This window comes from Hyperoodon ampullatus, assembly GCF_949752795.1.
Source record: "Hyperoodon ampullatus genome assembly, chromosome: 3".
NCBI lineage: Eukaryota > Metazoa > Chordata > Mammalia > Artiodactyla > Ziphiidae > Hyperoodon > Hyperoodon ampullatus.
Window position 1 is genome coordinate 30,596,421 of NC_136916.1, and position 23,918 is coordinate 30,620,338.

The window sequence follows — 23,918 nt, forward strand, 5'->3', positions numbered from 1 at the left end:
AGATAGACACTTGGAAAGGTGGAAAATACAAGCACAGAAAAAGATAAGCCAGGAAAAGTTTAATGTAAAAACATAGATGGAGAACATTATCAGACAAAATAGCATTTAGGGTAAAATCTTGAATTGGCACAGACTTTTCATATGCTAAAGGGTTAAATCAAATCCCTAAGAAGATCTGAGTTACAAACATTAAGGCATCTAATAAAACAGATTTGAGATATATAAAGGAAAACTAGTGATATACAAAGATCAACTGACAAATCCATATTCACGCTGGGGAGCTCGATACTAGTCTCTCTTTTTTTTTTTTTTTGCGGCACACGGGCCTCTTACTGTTGTGGCCTCTCCCGTTGCGGAGCACAGGCTCTGGACGCGCAGGCCCAGCGGCCATGGCTCACAGGCCCAGCCGCTCCGCGGCATGTGGGATCCTCCCAGACCGGGGCACGAACCCGCGTCCCCTGCATCGGCAGGCAGACTCTCAACCACTGTGCCACCAGGGAAGCCCCTGATAGTAGTCTCTTTTATAGAAATCAACTCAGCAAGACAAATACAATGAAGGACACAGAGAAGTTGAGTTTTAACTAATAAGATAAAATGGTAAAATTGTCCTTGTATTTAAGGACCGCCAAATGGGCATTGTTATATACTGTTGATGGAAGTGTAAGTTGGTAAGGTCTTTTTGAAAGGCAATACTTAGAAACTTCTAGTAACTTTTCCTAAGTAAATACTGCATTTTTACCCGAAGATGTTGTCAAAAAAAGGTGTTCATTGCTTTGTGGTTTGATAGCAAACGTTGAAAGCTAAACTAAATGCCCATGATAGGGGAATGATTGAATAAATTGCCATACACCTATGCTATGGAATAGTGGTTAGCCATTAAAAAAAAGAATGAAATAGATCTGTATGGGTTATTATGCGAAGATTGTCAAGATAGGTAATTAAGTGAGAAATATAAGATGCAGGACAATATAAACAATTTGGTGCCTTGCCTTAAAAGTTTCAAAAGGAGATTAACACATACATAGATAAACATGAGCATTTGTCTGCAAGGTTATACAAAGAACTGTTGTCAATGATTATCCTTAGAAGAGGGATGGGGATTTGGGATGAGGTGGAGGAGGGAGGCTTTTACTGGTTGTTTTTGTACCTTTCTGTACTCTTCAAATATTCTGACTATATGGATGGAGTACTTTTAAACTGTAGATGTACCTAAACTAGTTTATTTTATGGTATTTACTTCTATCTTATTTTTGTTGTCAAATTAATTTTGCTAGTAGTCCATCCTTTGTGTCCTTTTCAAGCAACAAGAGACATTTATCCCTTTCAGACAACATTTCATTTTATTTTTAAATGTATTTTATTTATTTATTTATTTATTTTTGGTTGTGTTGGGTCTTCGTTGCTGCGCGCAAGCCTTCTCTCGTTGCAGTGAGCGGGGGCCGCTCTCCATTGCGGTACGCGTGCTTCTCACTGCAGTGGCCTCTCTTGTTGCGTAGCACCACCGGCTCTAGGTGTGTGGGCTTCAGTAGTTGTGGCATGCGGTCTCAGTAGGTATGTCTCGTGGGCTCAGTAATTGTGGCTTGTGGGCTCTAGAGCACAGGCTCAGTAGTTGTGGTGCATGGGCTTTGTTGCTCTGCGGCATGTGGGATCTTCCCAGAGCAGAGATAGAACTGGTGTCCCCTGCATTGGCAGGCAGATTCTTAACCACTGCACCACCAGGGAAGTCCCTCAGACAACATTTTAAATACCAAAGATTAAATAGGTCGTGAAGGTTAATAAATATATGAACATGGAATGTATTACAAATAGGAGATCTGATCATAAAATAAGGATTATGTTTTTCACAAACCACACAACCACACTTACAAATCAGCCTCATTACTTTACAATCTTTTATTATCTCTAAAACCATAATCCACTGAGCAGTGTCCTCCCAGGTTCCCAAGGCACCTTGTTCCAAGGCTGCCACCAGCAGTGGCACAGAAATGGGAGGACACATGGCAGTCTGGAGTGTGTGTGTGTATGTGTGAACACGTTGCCCAGGGTGCGTTCTGTAGATGGCTTAGTTGGTGTGCTGTTTCTTCTTACCTGAATTTTCTTGGTTCCATAGTAATACTGAATTAAGTGTCGACTGTCATGCTTAAATTTTTTTGACATCTTTATTGGAGTATAATTGCTTTACAATGTTGTGTTAGTTTCTGCTGTATAACATAGTGAATCGGCTATATGTATACATACATTTCTGCTGTATAACAAAGTGAATCGGCTATATGTATACATACATGCCCACATCCCCTCCCTCTTGCGTCTCCCTCCCACCCTCTCTATCCCACCCCTCTCTATCCCACCCCTCTAGGTGGTCACAAAGCACTGAGCTGATCTCCCTATGCTATGCAGCTGCTTCCCACTAGCTATCTATTTTACATTTGGTAGTGTATATATGTCAGTGCTACTCTCTCACTTCATCCCAGCTTACCCTTCCCCCCATCCCCGTGTCCTCAAGTCCATGCTACGTCTCATGCTTAAATTTTTAAAGGCGATTTTCATGCTTAACAGAATCCTCCTGAACAGTTTCTGTGGTTGTGGACAGTGATGGCTGCCGTGCACTGGCGTGCCAGGCACCAGGCTGAGCACTAGATGAATAACCACCCAGAGGGAAGCAGTGCCTCTCAGTTACCTAGGAAACTTCAGTCTGGTCTTGGTTGCTTTTCTGATGGTTACAGAGTTGACTTTTAGTGAATCTTAATGTTGGAATATTTGAACTGTCACGAAAGATTTCTAAACTAGCAAGCTGCTAAGAAATATTTAGAAAGGTATCTGGTAGAATGTAGCTCCACTGTGATTCTTAGCTTTTTGGTTGAAAAAGGAGTATGACATCTCCAAAGCTATTCTCAAGTAAATGCTTACCTCATACTTGAGAAAAGTATTCACCTATAAACCTGTCTTCTTAAGAATTTTCCTCTTCTTGCAGGGTAACACCATCCTCTGAAAATCCTAATGGTGCTACTTCTAGTGTCAGCCAAGGGAAACCTTCTCTAAGACGAATTAAAGGGAGACTACACAGAAGCAAAAGCCTTGATAGCATCGATTTCTGTGAACTCACTGTAAGTGGATTGTTTAACACTTTTCTTCCTTTTCAAAGCATATGAAAATTTTGATTTTTAAATATTTTCATAAAAATGCAACAGGCTTATTTTGTGGTAAGCATTTTTTGGTAAAAACTGGTTTATCCAACAGGTTACCGACCAGCATAACTTTATTAACTGATATCCATAGATACATTTATGATAAGTGGTTCATAATGATGATTCAAAGACCAAAATAAACAAATGTTTCCTGAACTCTACAACAAAAATTGAATTAAGGGGTTTCCCTGGTGGCGCAGTGGTTGAGAGTCTGCCTGCTGATGCAGGGGACATGGGTTCGTGCCCCGGTCTGGGAAGATCCCACATGCCACGGAGCAGCTGGGCCTGTGAGCCGTGGCCGCTGAGCCTGCGCGTCCGGAGCCTGTGCTCCCCAATGGGAGAGGCCACAACAGTGAGAGGTCCGCGTACTGAAAAAAAAAAAAAAAAATTGAAATAAGTTCAGTGGATAATGTAAATTTCTTGGAAAATCACAAATCCACATATCAGTGTAAGGACAGACCTAAGTATCCGATGAACCCCAAACACCCAGCTTCCTGGTAGTTCCAGAAAATAGAGGTGCTCTCATATTATTAGGACAGATCCCAGTTCAGTTAATGATGGGGTTTTCTTCTCATTCTAAGTGATTAACATTAGTGATCTTTTTTTCCCCAGGCCTAGTGACAGGTTTTCACGTGGGTATATGGTAAATTCATGCATGTTTTTAGAGGAACACTGGCCCTTTCAGACCCCACTGTTCTTTCCTATTAATTGTGTTGTCCTGGAAGAGCTACTGTAATGCCATAAAGGAAACACTAGAATTTTCCTAGCTGTAAGAAGGTCTTATTCACATTTATGTGTTGTAGCATTCATTGGCAAATTAATGGATGTTCGGGATGCTTAGACTAGATGTGTTCATTTCTCCCTTGAGCGCTGAAGAATTCAGAATTATAAAAGTACCGTTGACCATTATTGTTTCAAAAGGTGGTAACAAAGTGTGAAAGTAAAGCCTATCTTTTTTGAGGATATGACTGCTGCATCTTTTTTTTTTTTTTTTTTGTGGTACGCAGGCCTCTCACTGTTGTGGCCTCTCCTGTTGCGGAGCACAGGCTCCGGACGCGCAGGCTCAGCGGCCATGGCTCACGGGCCTAGCAGCTCCGCGGCATGTGGGATCTTCCCGGACTGGGGCACGAACCCATATCCCCTGCATCGGCAGGCGGACTCTCAACCACTGCACCACCAGGGAAGCCCCTCGATTCCTTTTGTTGTCTGGGCTGGAGACCAGCGGCTGCTTTCCCCTCCAGCTCCCATTCACTGCCTGCCCCACGGCCTCACTTCTCTTCATGCGGGACACCAGCCCACAGCAGAACACGCCTGAGCCTCATGTTCGGTTCACCTGGGACCCCTCTCCCCCACATCTTTCTCTCTCACGCACACATACCACCGCCACCACCAGTGTCTCGCCTTCCTCTAAAATGGTCTCAGTTTAATAGAGAAGGCAGAAATGTAAACACACCACACCATGGACAGTAGTAGAGGCAGTGCAGGTTAACACCATCCTCTGAAAATCCTAATGGTGCTACTTCTAGTGTCAGCCAAGGAAAACCTTCTCTAAGGCGAATTAAAGGGAGACTACACAGAAACAAAAGCGTTGATAGCATCGATTTCACATCCATGGTGTGGTGTGTTTACATTTCTGCCTTCTCTATTAAACTAAGACCATTTTAGAGGCAGGCGAGCCAGTGGTGGTGGTGGTGGTATGTGTGCGTGAGAGAGAAAGGTGTGGGGGAGAGGGGTCCCAGCGTACCCCCTGGGGAATACGGGTGCTCATCCCCCCCCCCGCCGTGCAGAAGAGAGTCACGAAGAAGGTGACTCTTGCACTGGACCTGAAGGATGCATCTGACTTTGTGGGGGAGGGGGCGGGGAGGAGGTCCCCAGGTTGAGGGAGCAGAGCAGGGAGTGGGGACGCGCTGAGAGCTGCCAGGGCCATGGTAGGGACCACAGGTTGTTCTGACCCCGAGGGACAGGGTCAGTCTTGAGCCCCCACCCCGCCTCCTGTCTGGAGCTCTGCATTTATGTGTTCCGCTGCAGGAGGGCAGGGGGATGTGCACCGTTTCACTTAAAAAGAAGGATTCCACCACGACGATGCTTCTGTGAACTAAGAGGGCTAATGCTAGAACCAGAGGACATGGCCAGTTCAGGGGTGGGCAGCAGGAGGGGAGCGAGCAGGGGAGTTTACCGGTCGGTGATAGAGCAGCTGAGGAGGGCAGTTTCCAGAAGGGAGTGAGTGACCAGCAGATACGTGCAGCCTCAGATAGTGGGGGAGGGCAAAGGCGCCTTGGACCTTCCAGCGGTCAGAGAAGGTCACTTAAGGAGTGGGAATTAGAGTTTATCTTTTCTGTTACTTTTTATCTTGAGAGGAGGAATAATGTAATTTTTCATACAGTCACAGAACAAAGAGAGCCATCACTGCTTCAAAATCTACAGAGCTGATGTCATGGGCTCTGACAGTTCCATCACCTCTCTGACAGCCCCTCCCCCAGGGCTATGAAGGGGGCACAGGGCAGTGGAACTCACCCTCCAGGTGCTGTGCTTACATTGGTGAGCGGGGTGGGGGGCTTTTGGAGGTGGCTGGTGACATTAGCCAAGGGCAGTGGGGTGACAGGCAGGCAGGCCAAAGGAGGTTGAAATTACAGAAATAAAAAGAATATTTTCCTGTGGACTGAATGAGTAAGTCTATGGACATAATTGTTTTTTATCTAAAATGGATCTGCTTCAGGTTTTCAGAGGTGATCTTATATTATTTCATTACTTTTAACTCAAGAAACTGAATCGTTTGATTTCCATATTTGTTACTGAACAGAATAAATAATCTCTGGGGAACATAAATAATGTACTTACCTGTGTCAGTATGCACACACACTATAATTTCAAGGATATGTAGAAATTGGTTATATTTATCTTTGGAGCAGATATTCTGTTCTTGCTAGTCTAAATAAAAGCACTTTAACTTATTTGGTTATTCTGTGACTTCTGAGCATTAGGATGACAAATGGAAGATTCAGAATGTGTAGTTTTCTATCTCTATGCCGTCTTCTGTCTTAGAGAAGCCCAACATTTTGTGGTAACCAGACAGTGGTGAGGGCCGGCTGTGGGCCTGGTGCAGAGGGGGTGCAGGCATGCTCAGCGGGCTGCCAGCTCTTGGCCTGAGCTGGGGCGGCCCTGAGAAAAGACACCAGGCGGAGGGAAGCCTTTGGTGTCCTCAGTGCTTTACTGTGTTCTTTCCTGTGGCAAGTGGGAGAGGGTAATACTATAGTCATTTCCCTTCAGTGGCGACATCGTAGCTTGTAGGAGGGCTTGTTCTTCAGAGCCTGATCTGGGTGCGGGCACAAGACCCAGTCCTCCCCACATCTCCGTGTGGCCTGTTTGTTCTGGGAGTCCCACTCTGACTCCCAGAACAAACAGGCTCAGAACTTGAAAGTCCAGGTTGGCTGAATCCCCTCGAGGGCCCCTCTGTGAGGCACCTGCAGGTCCGGTGGCTGTTTTCCTTCTGGTCAGGTACCTGCGCGTGTTCACATGGTCCAGGAAACCGGGCCTGAGCCTGGGAAGGGAGAGTGTCTTCATAGGAAGACAGCCCGGGTGGCCTTCTCCCTGGGCAGGGCAGCTGGTGGCCACTTGGGGGCAGGGCTCCCCAGCAAGTGACCTGCCGCCCAGGCGGGGACAGCCACTGGGGCCTGGCTGCCTAACAGCTTCATTCTTCGTACTTCTCGACTGTCACATCTCTGCTTAAATTTGTGACTGATGGACTTTAATGTGGAATGAAAGTGGAAGGCCTTTCCAATTTGAAGTTGTTTTGGTTGTTTGAATTTCTGGAAGCTGTTTATATTTAGAAGGTGCTGCTTAGGGCGGAGTAGAATTTGGAGCCACCTGAGCTTGTCTGAAGGTGATTTAAATGCCAGGGACTTTGGATGATTGGAGGATAACTGGTAGCAGAATGACAGCAGTGACTGTTTTCCTCTTTGCAATGAAAAATGAAAGTGCTTCCACCCTTCTTTAAGGACTCTGTGCTGCCAAAAAGAAGTCAAGCTCTTTTGTTGATTTTTTTTAAAAAAGTAACTTAGTTGAAATTCTTTAAAACTAGCTATATACCTGTACTCCAAACATGACTGTAGCTTTTGATCGTTTTAAAAATCATGTTTTGATAGTCACTTCCATATTTTAATGTAACATGAACCATCTTTGTATGCATTTATTAACTTTGTTTCTCCATTCTCTATTGTGTATTCAATTTTGAAAGATTTATTATAATTAGAATGAAAATCATGAACTAGCTTTTTAAATATTTTACTTTTTTCCTTTTGATCTAACTACATACTTTGAGTTACTGCATTTTATTTCAGTAACTCATAATCACTGGCATTTTCCTACTAATTTGGCATGAAAATTCATTTTCAACATTTTGGATATTATATAATTCAGTATATTGTTGCTGATACTGTTCATATTTTAAAAATCTGTTTAACCTTTGGCTTCCACATAAATGTTATTCTTTCTACATGTCAAGTAAAATAAGCACGCTGTGTGTTCTGTGTGCACAGCAGAATGTTTAATGAACTGTGTAATTTTAAATGGTTCAAATGTTTATTTTTTCCACCTTGAAATTGTTAGTGAGGTACATTGAGACTGGCAAGACTTGTTAATGCTTTGAGGCAGGGCCATATTTTATTTCATCTAAATTTTGTTTTCGCGTAACACTTGGATTTAGCATCTGATAATTAGATTTCTTTCTAGTGAAGAGAAATGCTTTTCCTTATACTTTCTCATATTTAAGTGCATTTTGACCAGGGCAAAAGAAGAGCTTTACTGAAGTTGTTGAGTTATCAAGACCATCCTTTAGGAAGGGGTCAAAGTCATGCCATTGCCTTTCCTGACTTACTCTCAGGAAGATGGTGTGTTCAGTGTGACTTTGCATGTCATTTTGTGTCTTGGACAGGGTCAGTGTTGTCTGTTTTAGGTTGTATACTTGTTATTTCCTTTGTATGTCCTGTGCAGATGGTATCTGATAACTGCTTTTTTAAAAAAATTAATTTATTATTCATTTATTTAATGTTTTTGGCTGTGTTTGGTCTTTGTTGCTGCACGCAGGCTTTCTCTAGTTGCAGTGAGCGAGGGCTGCTCTTCGTTGCAGTGCACAGGCTTCTCACGCGGTAGCTTCTCTTGTTGCGGAGCATGGGTTCTAGGCGCGCGGGCTTCAATAGTTGTGGCACACAGGCTCAGTAGTTGTGGCTCGAGAGCTCTAGAGTACAGGCTCAGTAGTTGTGGTGCACGGGCTTAGTTGCTCCGCAGCATGTGGGATCTTCCAGGACCAGGGCTTGAACCCATATCCCCTGCATTGGCAGGCAGATTCTTAACCACTGCACCACTAGGGAAGTCCCTGATAACTGCTTTTTGAAGCTATTAAATTCTGCTTTGTGGTGTGATCATGAAGAAGTACGGTAGTGCCACTGGGTTTTAGCATGCTGGCTTTTTCTTCGTTTTCATTTCAGAATATACAATATATAAAATTTTTCTGTTTTCTCAGAATTATTTTGGATCTTTTTTTTTTTTTTTTTTGGCAGTACGTGGGCCTCTCACTGTTGTGGCCTCTCCCGTTGCGGAGCACAGGCTCCGGACGCGCAGGCTCAGTGGCCATGGCTCACGGGCTCAGCCGCTCCGCAGCATGTGGGATCTTCCCAGACCGGGGCACGAACCCGTGTCCCCTGCCTCGGCAGGCGGACTCTTAACCACTGCGCCACCAGGGAAGCCCTGGATCATTTTTTTAAAAACATAATATCAATTCCTTTGTTTGGATGGTATAAGATGAGACAGTCAAGAAATAATCCAGTAGAAACCAACACACTTGTAAGTCTAAGGATCCCTAAATCTTTGTTCAAGATTTGATTTTCCAGGATATGACCACCTGATATTAACCTTTTCTTTTTTGTTTTTGACTGACCGAACAGTTTCACATATACTGTACTCTTAAAATGATGATCTTCTCTGAGCGTAAATCCTAGAGCATTCACATTATATATAATATATGATTATGAAATATAACGGAGTCTGTAATAGTGTTGTTTGCTGACCGTTAAAAGAGTAATGTAGATTTCAGAGTTTGGTTATAACACTTACCACAACTTAAAATAAGTAGTGAGTGAAATGACCACCTGTTGTGGCATGGGTGTTTGCCTGTAGATTTGATGAGAGATGGGTTGGAGATCAGTAGAAAATGAGAGGAAATTGCAAGCAAGGGAGCCAGGGGTGAGGGAGACCAGCGGCCATGTAGCTGGACTCCAGCAGCGCAGCCAGGGTCCTGAATGCAGAGTCTAACTGTCAACCCAGGGTAGAGCAGTCTAAAGGCCAGGTTTTTTTTCAGCTAAGTATAGTGATGTGAAATTGAAAGTGAAGGAACCCCTAATAATTCCTGGGCTTAAGAGGAAATCAGGACCCTCAGCAGAAAAAAGCTGATCCTTTGCCTGGACATTGGTTGGAAATGAGTGCAGTAAGTGGGGGTCCAGGGTCATACTGCAGTCCCAGCAGGTACCTGGAGTCCAAGCTGAAACCAAGCCGGGAGTTGAGTGATCAGAGTTGCAGGTGTGAGAAAGAAACGCTCAATTTGGAGAGCCAGTGGGTGGCCCTCTAGATCCCACAGGAAGGCTGGACGCTTGGTCAGCAGCTTAGGAACTTGCTGGAGCCAAAGCAACAGGGATGAGCATCAGTGTCTACAGTGAAGACCAGGGGAGCCAGGTACTGACAACACAGATAAAATAATACAGTGAAGAGTGAGCAGACCACTGTATTTAGTGAGAGTTAAACATACTCTATAGAAGTTTGTCATTTTCAATATATGCCATTTTTTAAAAATGGGAGAGTATTGAGCATCTTCATATGCCTGGGGGAACCTTCAGAGATACCAGAGGGAGCAGGGACAGAGATGGAGGGCTCTGCTGCTGTGGGGACGGGGTTGGGGGGGCAGTGGTGGGTGGAATTCACAGCACAGAGTAAGGACCCCACCCCCACAGAGCGGAGGAACTGAATGAATAGTTGTGTATAGAGGTAAGGTGGGGCTGGGAGGTAGTTTCATTTTCTAAGAGGGCATTGAGATTGCCAGTCGAGGGAGAAGGAGTAGGTAAGATTTCTAGAGAGGTGATGATGCAGGATTGCTGCTGAGGGACAAAGAGAGAGGAAATGACTGGGAACATGAGTAGGGACTCCCGGGCATGGTTGAGGGACCCCAGAGGTCGGAGACCATGACTGCATGGGGCGAGCCTGTGTGATTCTCTCCAGAAGGGCTCTGAAGCCTGAGGGGCGCAGTGGAGAGAGGGCTGGCCGGTTCAGAAGGGAGTGTGCAGTGAAGGACGGGGGGAATTGAGATTAAAGGTGAGAGGATGACGGAGATGATGGCCCCTGGGACCAGGACATGAAGTCAGAAGGGATCGGGCGGCTGGGGCCTTGGTGCAGAATTCAAGAGCTTTGGCTTGAGTTCTGCGCGTAGAAGTTTAAGAAGTTGTCGGGAGTAGTGGCGACTGAGACCAGGTGTGGCTTTGGGAGTGGACAGTTGGAATGGAGTGGGGGTCAGGGTCCTCCCAGAGCTGGTCAAGTCATTTAGAGTGAGTGACCACGGGCGGTGAAATGGCAATTCCCCACTGTCCTTCCCTGGTCGTGTTAACACTGCTCTGGACGACTCTTGTAAAGCCACCAGCACCTTACTGGAGACACAAGAATTTTAAGAAAATGCCTGACAGTAGTTGCTGAAAGCGATAGGGGCTTAGAGAGTCGAGTACTTGCTCCTCTGATTGGAGCAGAGGAGGTGACTAAGATGTTTCGAAGGTAAATATAAGGAGTTTAAAACTGAACAAAATTTGAGAAATTTGAGACTAAGGAACCTCTGAAGGAAGAGAGAAGAAATGGCTTGTGGAGTGGTATCAACTAACTGGAGAGTTAAATGCTGAGTGTTAGGAGATGCACAGGTGTTGCGAGGGGCACGTGTAGGTAAACAGAAGAAGCATGCGTGGAAGGTGGGAGGATGTGGGTACTTTGGGACTTCATTTCGAAGATCATTCTCCAGACACTTCTGAGAGTTTCCCTCTAGTGGCATGGATTTGATATTACCTCAGAGACCTCCACCCTTAGCTGACTAATTTATCTTATCCTATAGGAAGATGACAGCTATTTCAGAAATTAGAATTATCGAACATTTTGTAAATCCACAGTCAAATGAAAATCTGTGCAAACTTTATTTACTTCCTCAGATCACATCAACTCTTCACACCCTCCTGGTAATAAAGCTAATTAGCTTTTGCCTCTAATAAATGTTTGTATTTGAAGTTGAAAACCACTTTAGAAGTTCCAGATACTTCAGTCATAAGCTTAGAAGATGTTCACTTAGAAGATAAATGTTCTTTTTAAAATTTTATTATGGGGCTTCCCAGGTGGTGCAGCGGTTGAGAGTCCGCCTGACAATGCAGGGGACGTGGGTTCTTGCCCCGGTCTGGGAAGATCCCACATGCCGTGGAGCGGCTGGGCCTGTGAGCCATGGCTGCTGAGCCTGCGCATCCGGAGCCTGTGCTCCACAACGGGAGAGGCCACAACAGTGAGAGGCCTGCGTACCAAAAAGAAAAAAAAAAAAAATTTTTATTATGCAAAAATTTTAGATCTTTTTTTAAAGGAGTAATTAAAGAGGTCAGCGTTCTTCTTTCTCCAGTTCATTGGGTTTATGGTATGGGGTTGTCTTCATTAGTGTTTTAACTTGGTGTCATTCAAGGTGGGGCGAGGTGAGGAGGGGTGTAGAGGATGTGGAGGGAGCTGGGAAGGTCACAGCCCCAGCCGTGCGTCCCTGTTACCTACAGAGAACCGTGAGTCATCACATTCCTGCTGGAATTAACAGATGTTTAGGAAAACATGGGTTGGTTGGGTTATTCCACCTTGAATTGTTTTGCTTTTAATTTTGTATCTTAAACTAGCAATTATGCAGTTGACCAGGTAGCACAGAAACATTCATTATGTGTAGCATTCTCCAGTCGTGTGGATAGACACTGTCAAAAAATAATATTAAATAAATCAGGACTTTCCTTCTTTTAAGGAAATAAGAGCTTGTCAGTCATTTGTGTCAGTGGTTAGCTAGTTTTAAAAATTCCCCTTAGCATCAGTATTTATGAAGTTTCTCTCAGATCTTGGTTCTCCTGCCATGAGTGACTTGAAGCAAAGACATAATGAGGGTTTTTTTTTTCTTTTTTTGTATTTCTAGTATTCTGTCAGATACAGCAGCTTAGTGGGGATGCGTCTTGATTCAAATAGACTTTTGTCCCATGCCAGATCTTAGTGGTAAAATGACCAGGTTTACCTGGCTTGAGGCTCTCCTCCCATCTGTCATCAGCTTGGGGACAGCTCTGTGGTGACACCAGTCCTTTTCTCCCGCTGCCCTCGGGCCTCTGCGTCCTCCTTTTCTCTCTCTTCCTACATCCGCAGTCTCTCAGTGGATTGGGTTAAACTTCTGCTGATTTGTCACCTTCGCTTCCTGCCTGATTTGCTGACTGTGAAGTCCACACACACATCTTTATCTCCTGTTTTCTTCACATCCTTGTAATCTGATATTTTCACCATGGCCCTCTTGGATGCCTTTTCTTCACTCATTCTCCTTAACTTCTTTGCAGGATCTGGCAGTTGAGCAGTATCCTCTTCTTGAAATTCTTCCATAGTATCCTGCTTCTCGTCCTAACCTCTCTGATTTTGCCTTCTGTTTGTCCAGGAGTTCTTTAACCCACCATCTTAATGTGGTCCTTATCCCAGCGTTAAGCCTTTACTCCTGTTACAGTTCCTTCCTCCAAGAGTGGTTTTAACTCTTGTTGCTCTAAGAAGACCTCCTGAGTCGGCTTGCATCGCCTGCTGATTGATGGGTGTCATCACTTGAAATGACCTGCCCTCACTTCAGACCCAATTTGTCATGCATGTTAGGTTAATGTATACATTACAGTGTAATGTATGGATACATGTCTGTATCATATTAATACAAAGTCTAGAAAAAAATTGCAAAATATTAACAAGGATGTGTGTGTGCATGAAGGATTATTAATGATTTTTATGTTTTTCGATATTTGTTTCTTTTCCATTTAATTTTAACATTTTAATTATTTAATATTTCAAATGTATATTTTAATATCTATAAAATTTCTACAATTATGAGTTATTTTATAATCATAAAAATAGTTAAAATACATTAGTTTTAATATATTTTAATAGTTCTAATACTATTCAAATCAGTTTTAGAATTCTATGTTGGAAATGACAGTAAGAGAAAAAGAATACTCTCAGAGAAGCTAAATATTCATTTTTCAAAATGGAAGCAAAAAAATGGAGACTTTTCACACTTGTAAAAATAGCTAAGTTATTTGGAGAGAAGATTGATTATTGATTTGTAGGAATTCCTTGTATGTTGTAGTTATTAGTCCTCTAATGGTAATATGCATTGCAAACATCTTCTTGTCTGTGGTTTACCTTTCTATTTCGTGTTCATAATTTTTTTTTTTTTTTTTTTTTTTTTTTTTTTTTTTTTTGTGGTACGCGGGCCTCTCACTGTTGTGGCCTCTCCCGTTGCGGAGCACAGGCTCCGGACGCGCAGGCTCAGCAGCCATGGCCCACAGGCCCAGCCGCTCCGCGGCATATGGGATCCCCCCAGACCGGGGCACGAACCCGTATCCCCTGCATCGGCAGGCGGACTCTCAACCACTGCGCCACCAGGGAGGCCCTCGTGTTCATAATTTTAATGTAGGCATGTTTATTGGTCTTTTCCTTTATGATTTTTATTCTTTTAATGTCTTGTTTAAAAACCCCTTTTTTTCTCCAAGCCATAAAAATGTTCTCCCTTATATCTTTAAAAATGTTTTAATGTTTGCTTTTCACATTTGAGTCTTTAATCCTGAAATTTAACTTTTTCGGTATGGTGAAAGGTAGAGATTACCTTATTATTTTCAGTATGGATACTATACATGGAATGTTTCATCCTTTCATACTGATCTGTAATACCTTGTCTGTCAAACAGAAAGTTCCCATGTATGTGTGGATCTGTTTCTCCCTTTCCTTTTCCATTGGTCTGTTTACCTAGTCAGGTGTTAAAACCACACTGTGGTAATTACTATAACTTACAAACAAATCTTGAAAACTGGTAGGTGCCTTCCCACCTCACCCTAGTTATTTAAAGTTGCTTTGGCTACACTTGGCCCTTCGACCTTCCTTACACATTTTATAATCAATCTGTCAAATTCCACACAAACCACCCATGGGAGTTTGATTGGAATTACATTGAATATATAGAATTAGAATGGGGGAGAATTAATCTCTTTATAGTTTGGACTCTTATTATACTTGGATAGAGCACATCTATCTATTCTAAAATGGTTTTCAATAAAGTTGTATCTTGTATGACTTGTTAGATTTGTTACAGAGTTTTTGGTCATTGTAAATGGCTTAAATTTTATTTTCACTTTCTAACTTTGCTGATGTATAGATGTGTAATCGACTTGTGTATTTTCGCGTTATAACCAGCAGCCTGTCATTTTAATGCTAATAGTGTCTGGATTTCTTGGTGATTCTCTGTATATTCTGCTGCTTCCTGCATGTTGTGATGGGTTTGTCTGGTCCCAGCCCTCATGCCACCATGCCGTCTTCCCTCTGTGCCAGGCATTCCAGTGCACGGCTGGATGGGGGCCATGATAATGGCCCCTTAGCTTCTAATGCTTCATCCTTAAGGGTGGCATTTGCTGTATATTTTTGTAGATCACCTTCATCAGGTTAGAGAACTCCTCGTCTCAGTTTTCTAAGAATTTGTGTCATGAATGAGTGTTAAATTTTAAAGAGTACTTTTTCTATACCTATTAAGATAATGCAGTGTTTCTCCCCTGATCTTAATTGACATGTTCATATCAATGTGGTGAATTACAAAATTCTACTATTGTAATTTCTAGTATGAAACTGTTTTTGTGTTACTTGGATAAATTATACTTGAAAATGTTGTTGTTGTTATTTAAGACTTTGCAAAATTGGGTTTCCTAACATTTTTAGAAAGATTTTTACATCTGTTAGAAACTGAGATGTTGGTGCTGTTCTTATGTGCTTTGGTTTCTGGGTTTTCCTATCTTCATTATATGAGTTGGGGATGATTCCTTCTCTTCTTCTTTGGAGTAGTTTGTGTAGAGATTTATCTGCATCTTGGATGTTTGATATAACTTGCCTGAAGTATCATCGAGAGTTGATTTTTGTTTGTTTCTAGTATGTTTTGAGGAGTAGATATTGAACTGCTGATTCAATTTCTTGAGTTAATTTCAATGTTATATTTTTCTTAAAAACTGTCCATTCTCCCTCAAAATTTCACTTGTATTTGCAAAAAGTTGTTTACTGTATTGTCTTTTTTTTTTTAGTGTCAGCTGTATGTGTAGTTGTGACTCTTTTTTTCATTCCTGATATTGCTTCTTTACACCTTCTATATTTTTATTTAGTCAAAGAGCCAGCTTTTGATTGTGTTGCTTCTTGTTATGGTTTGTTTTTAGTTTCATCATTCTGCTCATACTCTCTTACCCTCTGCTCATTCTTCCTCTCATGTTTGAGTTGCACATTTAGCTCAGTGGTTTTCAGTCTTCTTTTCTAATATACACTTAAAACACCAGATTTCTAAGGAGTGATTTAGCTGAGTCCTATATGTTTCAATATTTAGTTCTTTCATTGTCATTAAAGTTTTAAGTATTTTCTAATATCCTTTATGGTTTCTTCTCTGACCTATGATTATTTGGAGCTGTGTCCATAAGTTTCCAAGAAGAAGGGCACAAATTGGTTACCTTTTTGCCCCAGATTTCTGATTTCATTGTTGTAAGATAATGTGGTCTGTGTGATAATGATTCTATGATAATTGTTGAAATGTGCATTATTGCCTAATAAAGTCAGTTTTTTTAAAATGCCTGTGGGTTGAAAATAATGAGTTCTCTAATCTCTTTACATTAGGCTTATGAGTTGCTATTCAGATTTTCTCTACTTGATCAGTTAATTTACTGAAATAAGCGTGTTAACTCCTGCTACTGTGGTAGTTGGGGTTATCCATTTTTTCCTTCCAGTGATCAAGTTTTGCTGTTAGAAGTTTACTTGTGTAATTCCCTTGGTGTATACGTGCGTGTGTTTCTGCTGGTTGTATAACCTAGATGTAGAATTACTATATTTTAGCTTGTGCATGTGTTCAGTTTTATGAGATGACACTACACAGTTTTCTAAAGTGGTTTAAACAGTTTATAATCTCACGAGTGCTGCATGAGAGTTCCCGTTACACTATTTTTAGCAGCACTTGGTGTTGTCAGGTTTTTAATTTTAGCCATTGTAGTTGGGGTGTGATAGTAGCACATGGTGGTTTAAGTGTGCATGTCTGTAATAACTAATGAGATTGAGCCTCTTTTCATATGTTTCTTGGTTCTCCTTTGCAGTTTCCAACTCTCTGTCTGAACAGTCTTGTTTTTTATCTTGTTGAACACAATAACAAAGTTATTTGAAACTTTGTGTCTCACTCTCTAATATTCAGAGTGATCGTGTGAGTATTCTATTGCTTGTGAGGTTTTTTCCGTAGAGTCTTGTCTTTTTGTATGTTTGGTTATTTTTTATTGAGTGAGTGCCAAAAAGATTTAAAAAATTAAAAATAAATTGAGGTCTAGTCTTCTTCCACAATGCATTTGTGTGCGTTTCTGCCAGGCACTTGGAATCTGTTGCAACTCCTGGGTCCAATTCCAAGGACTTAGGTGGTTCAGAACTGAACCTGTGAAGTGCCTGTGAAGACCTGGTTGTTTCTTTATTTGGAGGGAGCACTCCTTCAGAATCCCCACCCAAATTAAGGAGGATTTCCCAGGCACTCTGACTTGGTGGGCCTTGGACTCCAGTTTCTGTCCCTTGATCCCTGGATGGACTCACAGAGCTGCTCAGCCACACCCCGGAATCAGAGGACACCCGCAGGGGAGAGTGGCCCCCGTGTGCTTGGCTCACCTTCCCAGACCTCCATTCTCGCAGGATTTGGCTTGGCCGTTCTTTGCTATCTGGTTGGCTCTGTGATTCCTTCAAGAAAGTGTTCTTTATGTTTTTCCAGTTATGTTCAGAGGGAGGCCACCATTCCCAGAATCTCAATTCCTCCCATAGATGTATTTTTTCCTCTTTTTATTCTTAACCTCTCTGTATCTGTATGTGTCTCTGTGGATTTTGTGGGGTTTATTTTTCTTTTTACAAAATCTAAATTTTTATCCATTTTAACAGACACATTTCATTCATTTATACTTACTGTGATTTATGATGTATTTAGATATAGTTCTATCGTGTTTCCCTACGCTTTGTTTTTACCCTGCTTCTTCTGGGATTTTCATTTCTTTGGGCCTTTCATTGTCCATCACACATGTGAATTCATTCCTTATACTGTAAATAATTCATTCCTTATACAGTTAATAATTCTTTACTATTTGATGGGGCCCTATGGTCATTTGTGAGATTTTAATTATTTGTAGGAATAAGGACAAAGATTATGCAAAAAGCTCTTTTTAGAAAACTCAGCTGTTGCTTATAAACTCTCAACTTGCTCTCTATACTTTAAAAGTATACAATAGTGTTTATTTCTTTCACTTGCTTTTTATCCTTGTTTTTCTGGTGTTCAATAAGATCATGTATTCTGAGCCTAGAGTTTGTTCCCTTGTGGGGAGTGTTGGGGTCATGGCATAGTGAGCCAAGCCTGCTGCCCTGGCTTAGGGCTCCCTCCCAGGCTTGCGGCCCCCAAGGGGCTGAAGATGGCAAGGGGTTAGATGGAGCACCCAGGAAAACAGAGTAGAAGAGGGGAAGACGAAGATGCCAGCTGAGAACACACTTTTCTTATCTTCCACTCTATGCTGGTCAGGATCTGCCTGTAAATAATAAAAACCACTGAACTTTACCCTTTCGATGGGTGAATTTTATGATGTGTGAAAGGTACCTCAATCAAGCTGTAAAAGAGGAAGATCTGCCGGTCAGAGAGAGAAAAGAGAATGCATCAGAAACTGCTGACTGACCTGCTCATGAATTCCAGAAGCCCTGACTCAGTGTGACAGTTATTTCCAAGTACGATACAAGTCGGAAGAGGTGTGTGTGTGTGTGTGTGTGTGTGTGTGTGTGTGTGTGTTTATAGGAGTGACTTCCTGGGCTGTTGGTGAATGCCATGGTTTACAGGTTGTAATTATTATGTCCACAGCAGCAAGTGGGTATCTCTGTTTTTAAATGTTGTATTTTTTAATAGAAAAGGAGGTAGCACAGAAGAGGGACGAGCAGTACTGTTTGATGAGAGCCTTCAGTGAGGCACACGTCGTGTCCCCGTGTTGCGGCTCTGGAGGTGCTGAGTGACTGGCTTTAATGACCAGGACAGGAGAGGACACAGCCTGGTTTCAGGGACCGGACGGCCTCCCTCTCTCCATCCCCACGCGCCAGCGGCAGGTCTGCTCTGTTCTCAAAGATGCAAGTGCTCTCGGAGAAGGGTGCTTAGCTGGCGAGGCTGAGAAGATTCCCCTTCACAGTTCATGGCACTTCTCGCTGTTCCTGCTGTGCTGCTTCTCTTCCCAGGACAGGAGGAAGCTGAAGGGAGATGCGCTCAGCCCAGGATGTCCAGGGCCTGAGGGTCCAACCACAGCCCTGGGCGAGAGGGCACAATCCGCTCAGCCCACAAGACGTGTGGCTGAACCCACGGCCCACGTTTTAGACCAGCGGATAGAAAGCTTTGCTGGCCTGGACTGTAGTTGTTGGTGTAGCAGAATTGGCTCTTGGATTATTTTCTGTGGTTGGAGCAGGTTAAACGAGAGGATGCTGTAGGGAGCTGCTGGCACAGGTGGATTCTAGCCAGCAGTGCTCCCAGGGGGTGAGCTTTGCTGTTTCCAACCAGCCGTCTTGTGCTGGGAGACTCCCGGCCCTGCCTTCCAGTGAACTCTGAGAACACGGCTTTCAAGTGTAGCCAGTGTCAGGGCAGAGGCAGAGACCCCGGCAGCATTCCTCAGATAACTGCAGGCCCAGCCAACGGGTCAGGCCTCTGCAGTTCAGGGGAGCAGCCGGGTTGAATCTCATGGTCTCAGTTGCACATTTCCAGGGAAGGGTCCCTGACTGCCCATCCCACCCCCAGATCAGCCCCCGTCCCAGTGGCAAGGCAGTGTGTCACACTACACGAGCACGGTGGTGCTAGGGCTGGGGGGCTGGTGTCCAGAGACGGCATGACGTCCCCCACATCCGTGTCGCAGGCACGTGTAATGTACATAACAGGGCCACACTGTCTATACTCTTTGTGTTTGACTTTTTTTAATATTCAATATTCTTTGAAGACATTTTAATGACTTTTCGCTATTCCTTATATGTACGTATTACAGTTTATTGATTCCTCCATTGTTAAACATTTAGATTGCTTGCATTTTTTTCCCAAATTAAAAAATTACTTCTTTGAATATAAATCTCTAAATTTATATTTCCTTAAGATAGATTTCTAAAAGAGAATATTTGAATCAATGGATGAGAAGTGTTATTTTAGCTCTTGGTATGTCTTGTCAGATGGCTTTCTAGAAAGGTGGAGTAACAGATGAGCATAGAGCTGGCTTGTTGCATACAGATGGTGAAACTCACAGATATGCTAGAATAAACAAATGAGGCATATTCAGCTGTAAGGATAAGAGTACTGAGGTGGTAACGGGGCATTGCAAAGATATCCAGCATATGGGAGAACTTGTTTTTTTTAATACATTTATTGAGATATAATACATGTCATACAAGTCACCCATTTAAAATGTACGATTCAGCAGCTAGTAGTATATTTGTAAAGTTGTGCATCCATCATCACAATCAATTTTAGAATATTTTCATTCCCCGCCCAATCCCCACTCCCTTTAGCCATCACTCCCTATTCCCCCATTCCAAACCCTCCGCCCCAGCCCTGGACATTTCATACACTATGTGGCCCTTTGTGTCTGGCTTTTTTCACTTAGCGTGATGTTTTCAATGGTCTTCCATGTTGTAGTGTGTGTTAGTACTTTATTCCTTTCTATTGCTGATAGGAGAGCTTTGGTCAGCTCAGGAGAAGGACCTGTAAGTCTGTGTGGTCAGAGGGAGTGTGTAGGGGCCCCATTTGGGAGCAATGGTCATGAATTTATGGCGCTAAGTTTCTTTGTAAACGTAACTTTCTCCAACATCTGTATGTTTTAATGGCTGTAGCAGTAGTCCTTTTTGTGGATATACCATAGTTTATTTACCCTATCCATTGTTTGTGGATATTTGAGTATTTCCTAGTTTTCACTCTTTGAACACTGCTTCATATATATCTTTGAATATTTATGTGATTGTCTTCTATGGGTAAATTTCTAGAAGTAGATTTGGTGGTTGAAAGGATATGGCCAATTTACATTTTGGCCATTTATGCTTTTTTATTTCAAATATATAAGGTTGAAAGTTTATAAGTAAAAGTTTAGAATTTTTATATAGTCAAGTATTTCAGTATTTCCTTCCACTGCTTTATGTTTAATTGAAATTGTAGTGATATCTTTTTATTACTGTTAATTATCATTTTTCTAATGTTAACCTGTTTATTATTCCATTATCCTTTTCTTTGACTGTTCTATTACCATTTCCTTTTCACTACTTTTCCTGTGACTTTTAATAAGCATTTAATGTCTTTTAAAATGCAACCTTCAGTGTTACTCTTCAAAATATTTATTCTTCTCAAGATACAAGAAACTTACAACCCTCAATTAGACATTTTCCCACACAGCTAACCCTTGTATTTTCACACCAATTAATTCTTTTTACTTTAATTTTAGAAGACTCTAAACTGGTGACTGAAGATTTTCTTAGAAACTTAAAAACACGGCCCTTTACAAATACACTGTCTATGTATAGCCTCAGGGTTAATCTCTTAGTTTACAAACCAAAATTACTAAATATCAATTTAATAGACTGTAACTTTTGCTGACTTCTGCATTAATTTCCCATATTTCTGAATGGCTTCTTTTTTTAGTTTCTCTACTACTCTCTTCATTTTTCCAAATTTCCCTCTTTCCCCTCTGTGGAATGAGGGAAAAGTTGCATTCTTTTTATGCTCCCTAGAAAATCTTCCTTTCTTAATAAGGTTTTTTTAAAAAAAATTTATTTTTTGGCTGTGTTGGGCCTTCATTGCTGTGTGCAGGCTCTCTCTAGTTATGGTGAGTGGGGGCTGCTCTTGGTTGTGGTGCGCGGGCTTCTCATTGCAGTGGCTTCTCTTGTTGCGGAGCACAGGCTCTAGGCGTGCGGACTTCTGTAGTTGTGGCTCGCGGGCTCTAGAGCACAGGCTCAGTAGTTGTGGCGCACGGGCTTAGTTGCTCTGCGGCCTGTGGGATCTTCCCAGAACAGGACCTGAACCTGTGTCCCCTGCATTGGCAGGTGGATTTTCAACCACTGTGCCATCAGGAAAGTCCGAAAATCTTCCTTTTTATTTCACGCGTTACTTTATCATGAGTAGTCATGGTGAAAATAGCCTATCTCCATCTCTGAATGATAATTCTGGAATTTTCCAGTTGTGAAGCCAATAGGTAATAGCTGAATAAAGAGATGACTAAGAATATTACATAGAGGTTTAGTATAAAGAAACTAGTAGAACACAAATACAAAACTTTCTAAGTACCAAAAGAAATACTAGAAAAGTAAAAACAGAGCAAAGAAAACAGAACTCACAATATATATTGAGTATTATTACGGAAATCTCTCATAATGATAAATGTATATAGACCTAAGTTGCTATTAAAAGTTAAAGAGTCTCCAATTGGTAAAGTAAAATCTAACTCTGTGCTGTGTTCAGAGACATACTTAAAGTGATTGAGAAGTGTTAGAAATAAAGGATTGGGAAAGATGTTCCAGGAAAATATATGTAAAAAGAAAGTCTTGATATCAGACAAAGTAGAATTTAGGCCAAAAAAGATCACATGAGACAGAGATACCATATAATGCAAAAAGCTATGATTTCCAGTGAAAAAAATGACAGTGTTTAATATCTATGCTTTTAATAACACAGAAACAATGTTCCTAAAGCAGGAGGTCTTGCTGCAAGGAGGAATAGCACATGCTGATAAGTAGAGGCGTTGAACGTGCTCTCTGATTACACAGATCAAGTGCAAAAGTGTGTGAGGGTGTAGATGCCTAAGTAGGTGATCAGCTAGGAGACCTGTAAACACATGCTGAACTATGTACCCCAGGGATGGGGACTGTACCTTGATTTCACGTGTACATGGATCATTGATACCAGTTGACCTTATATTAGTTGATTTTTTAAAACTTCATATAATTTTGAAAAAAAGAAATAAATCAACATATTCTGAATAAAATTAGAAATTAATAGAAAAAAAAGACTAGTTTCACAGCAGTGTGAATGTACTTGACACTACTGAATTATACCTTAAAAATGGTATGGTAAATTTCATGTTATGTGTATTTTACCACAATTTTTTTTAAAGCCTAAGAAAAAGGAATAACAAAAACCCAGTGACCTGATGGAACCAGAAAGAACACATGGTTGACCTTTAGCAGATCAGTGTGAATTGGGGCAGACTTTGCCTCCATACAGAGCTAGGTTCAAATCATGGATTTTCCAACACCTTGAGGCCCAAGAAAAGCAGTCAGCTTTAAAAATCACTTCCTCACTTTTCAAGTAGATAATATCACCTACCTTTAGGGTGAAGATTTATTGAGAATTTATGTAAAATGCCTGGCAAATTCAAGTTAAAAAAAAAGTGATCATGTTCTTCCTTTAAAGTTTTGGGCATTAAAATAGTTCTATGAAGTGAACTAATAATAACCATGAACTTGACATGAACTCATTATTTTCGTCAACATTCAAAGAAGATACTAACAAGATTGTCAAGAGGGAAATGCAAAAAGTAGTCACAAGACTCTCCAAATTCCTCTGCTTTAAAGTTTAAGAACAGGTGAGGAGTAGCATATTACTTGAGTGCCAATTTATTCCAAATAGAAAATGGAAGTAATTATCACTCCCAGTGAAGCTATAGAACTTAGACCTAGAATAAACCTTGGAGTCGATGCCCTACTTAAACAGAGGATGATATTGAAGCCCAGAGAGATTAGTTGTAGACTAACAAGTCTTACAGCTGGTTAGTGATGGAGCCATGGTTTGACTTTGTTTTGTGTCAGGAGTATACACCAGAAGCATCACATCTTTGGAGTAAAACTAATAGGACCAGAAGAAGAGGGATAACCACACACAAAGAAAAAGATAAAGCAAGTAAAGATAAAAACAAAACTTCCTTTATGTGGAAATTTTTAGAGTGGAGTAAGAATGTCCATTTGCTCCAAGGTGCAGTCTTAAATAACAGTCATTTTTTTATTTAAAAAAGAAAACTCTTCAATCTGGAACATTTAAAACTTTATTAAATAATTCTTGGATCGAAAAGGAAACATGAACAGAATTCTGAGAAAATAACAATATTAAAAGCATGCTGTATCAGAGTCAATGTGGATGAAACAATGCTTAGGAAGATTCATAGCATAAATAGCCACATAAATAAAAATCAAAACAAAAAATGAACAAAATGAACTAAGCAAAACTCTGGTGTAATAAACAACAAAGTAAAAAAAAAACAGAAAGAAGGCATTAGTAAATATAAAAACTGAAATTAACTGATAAGTAAACAGAAAAACAGAAGAATGACTAAATCAAGAATCTGGTTCTCAAGGTGAAGCTCAAGAAAAGATAAAAACTGGGAC

At 41.5% G+C, this 23,918-nt stretch overlaps 1 protein-coding gene across 3 annotated transcripts in view; it reads left to right on the forward strand.

The window, feature by feature from the left end:
• The window catches only part of TJP1 (tight junction protein 1), a gene marked incomplete at its 5' end in the record, with an annotated part of 251,470 nt that overhangs the window by 17,666 nt on the left and 209,886 nt on the right, over positions 1–23,918 (forward strand). For all 3 annotated transcript variants that reach the window (XM_079698942.1, XM_079698946.1, XM_079698947.1), the window contains one exon: positions 2,972–3,104. In XM_079698942.1, coding sequence (XP_079555068.1) covers positions 2,972–3,104 — 133 coding nt within the window. The remainder of the gene's footprint in view (positions 1–2,971; positions 3,105–23,918) is intronic.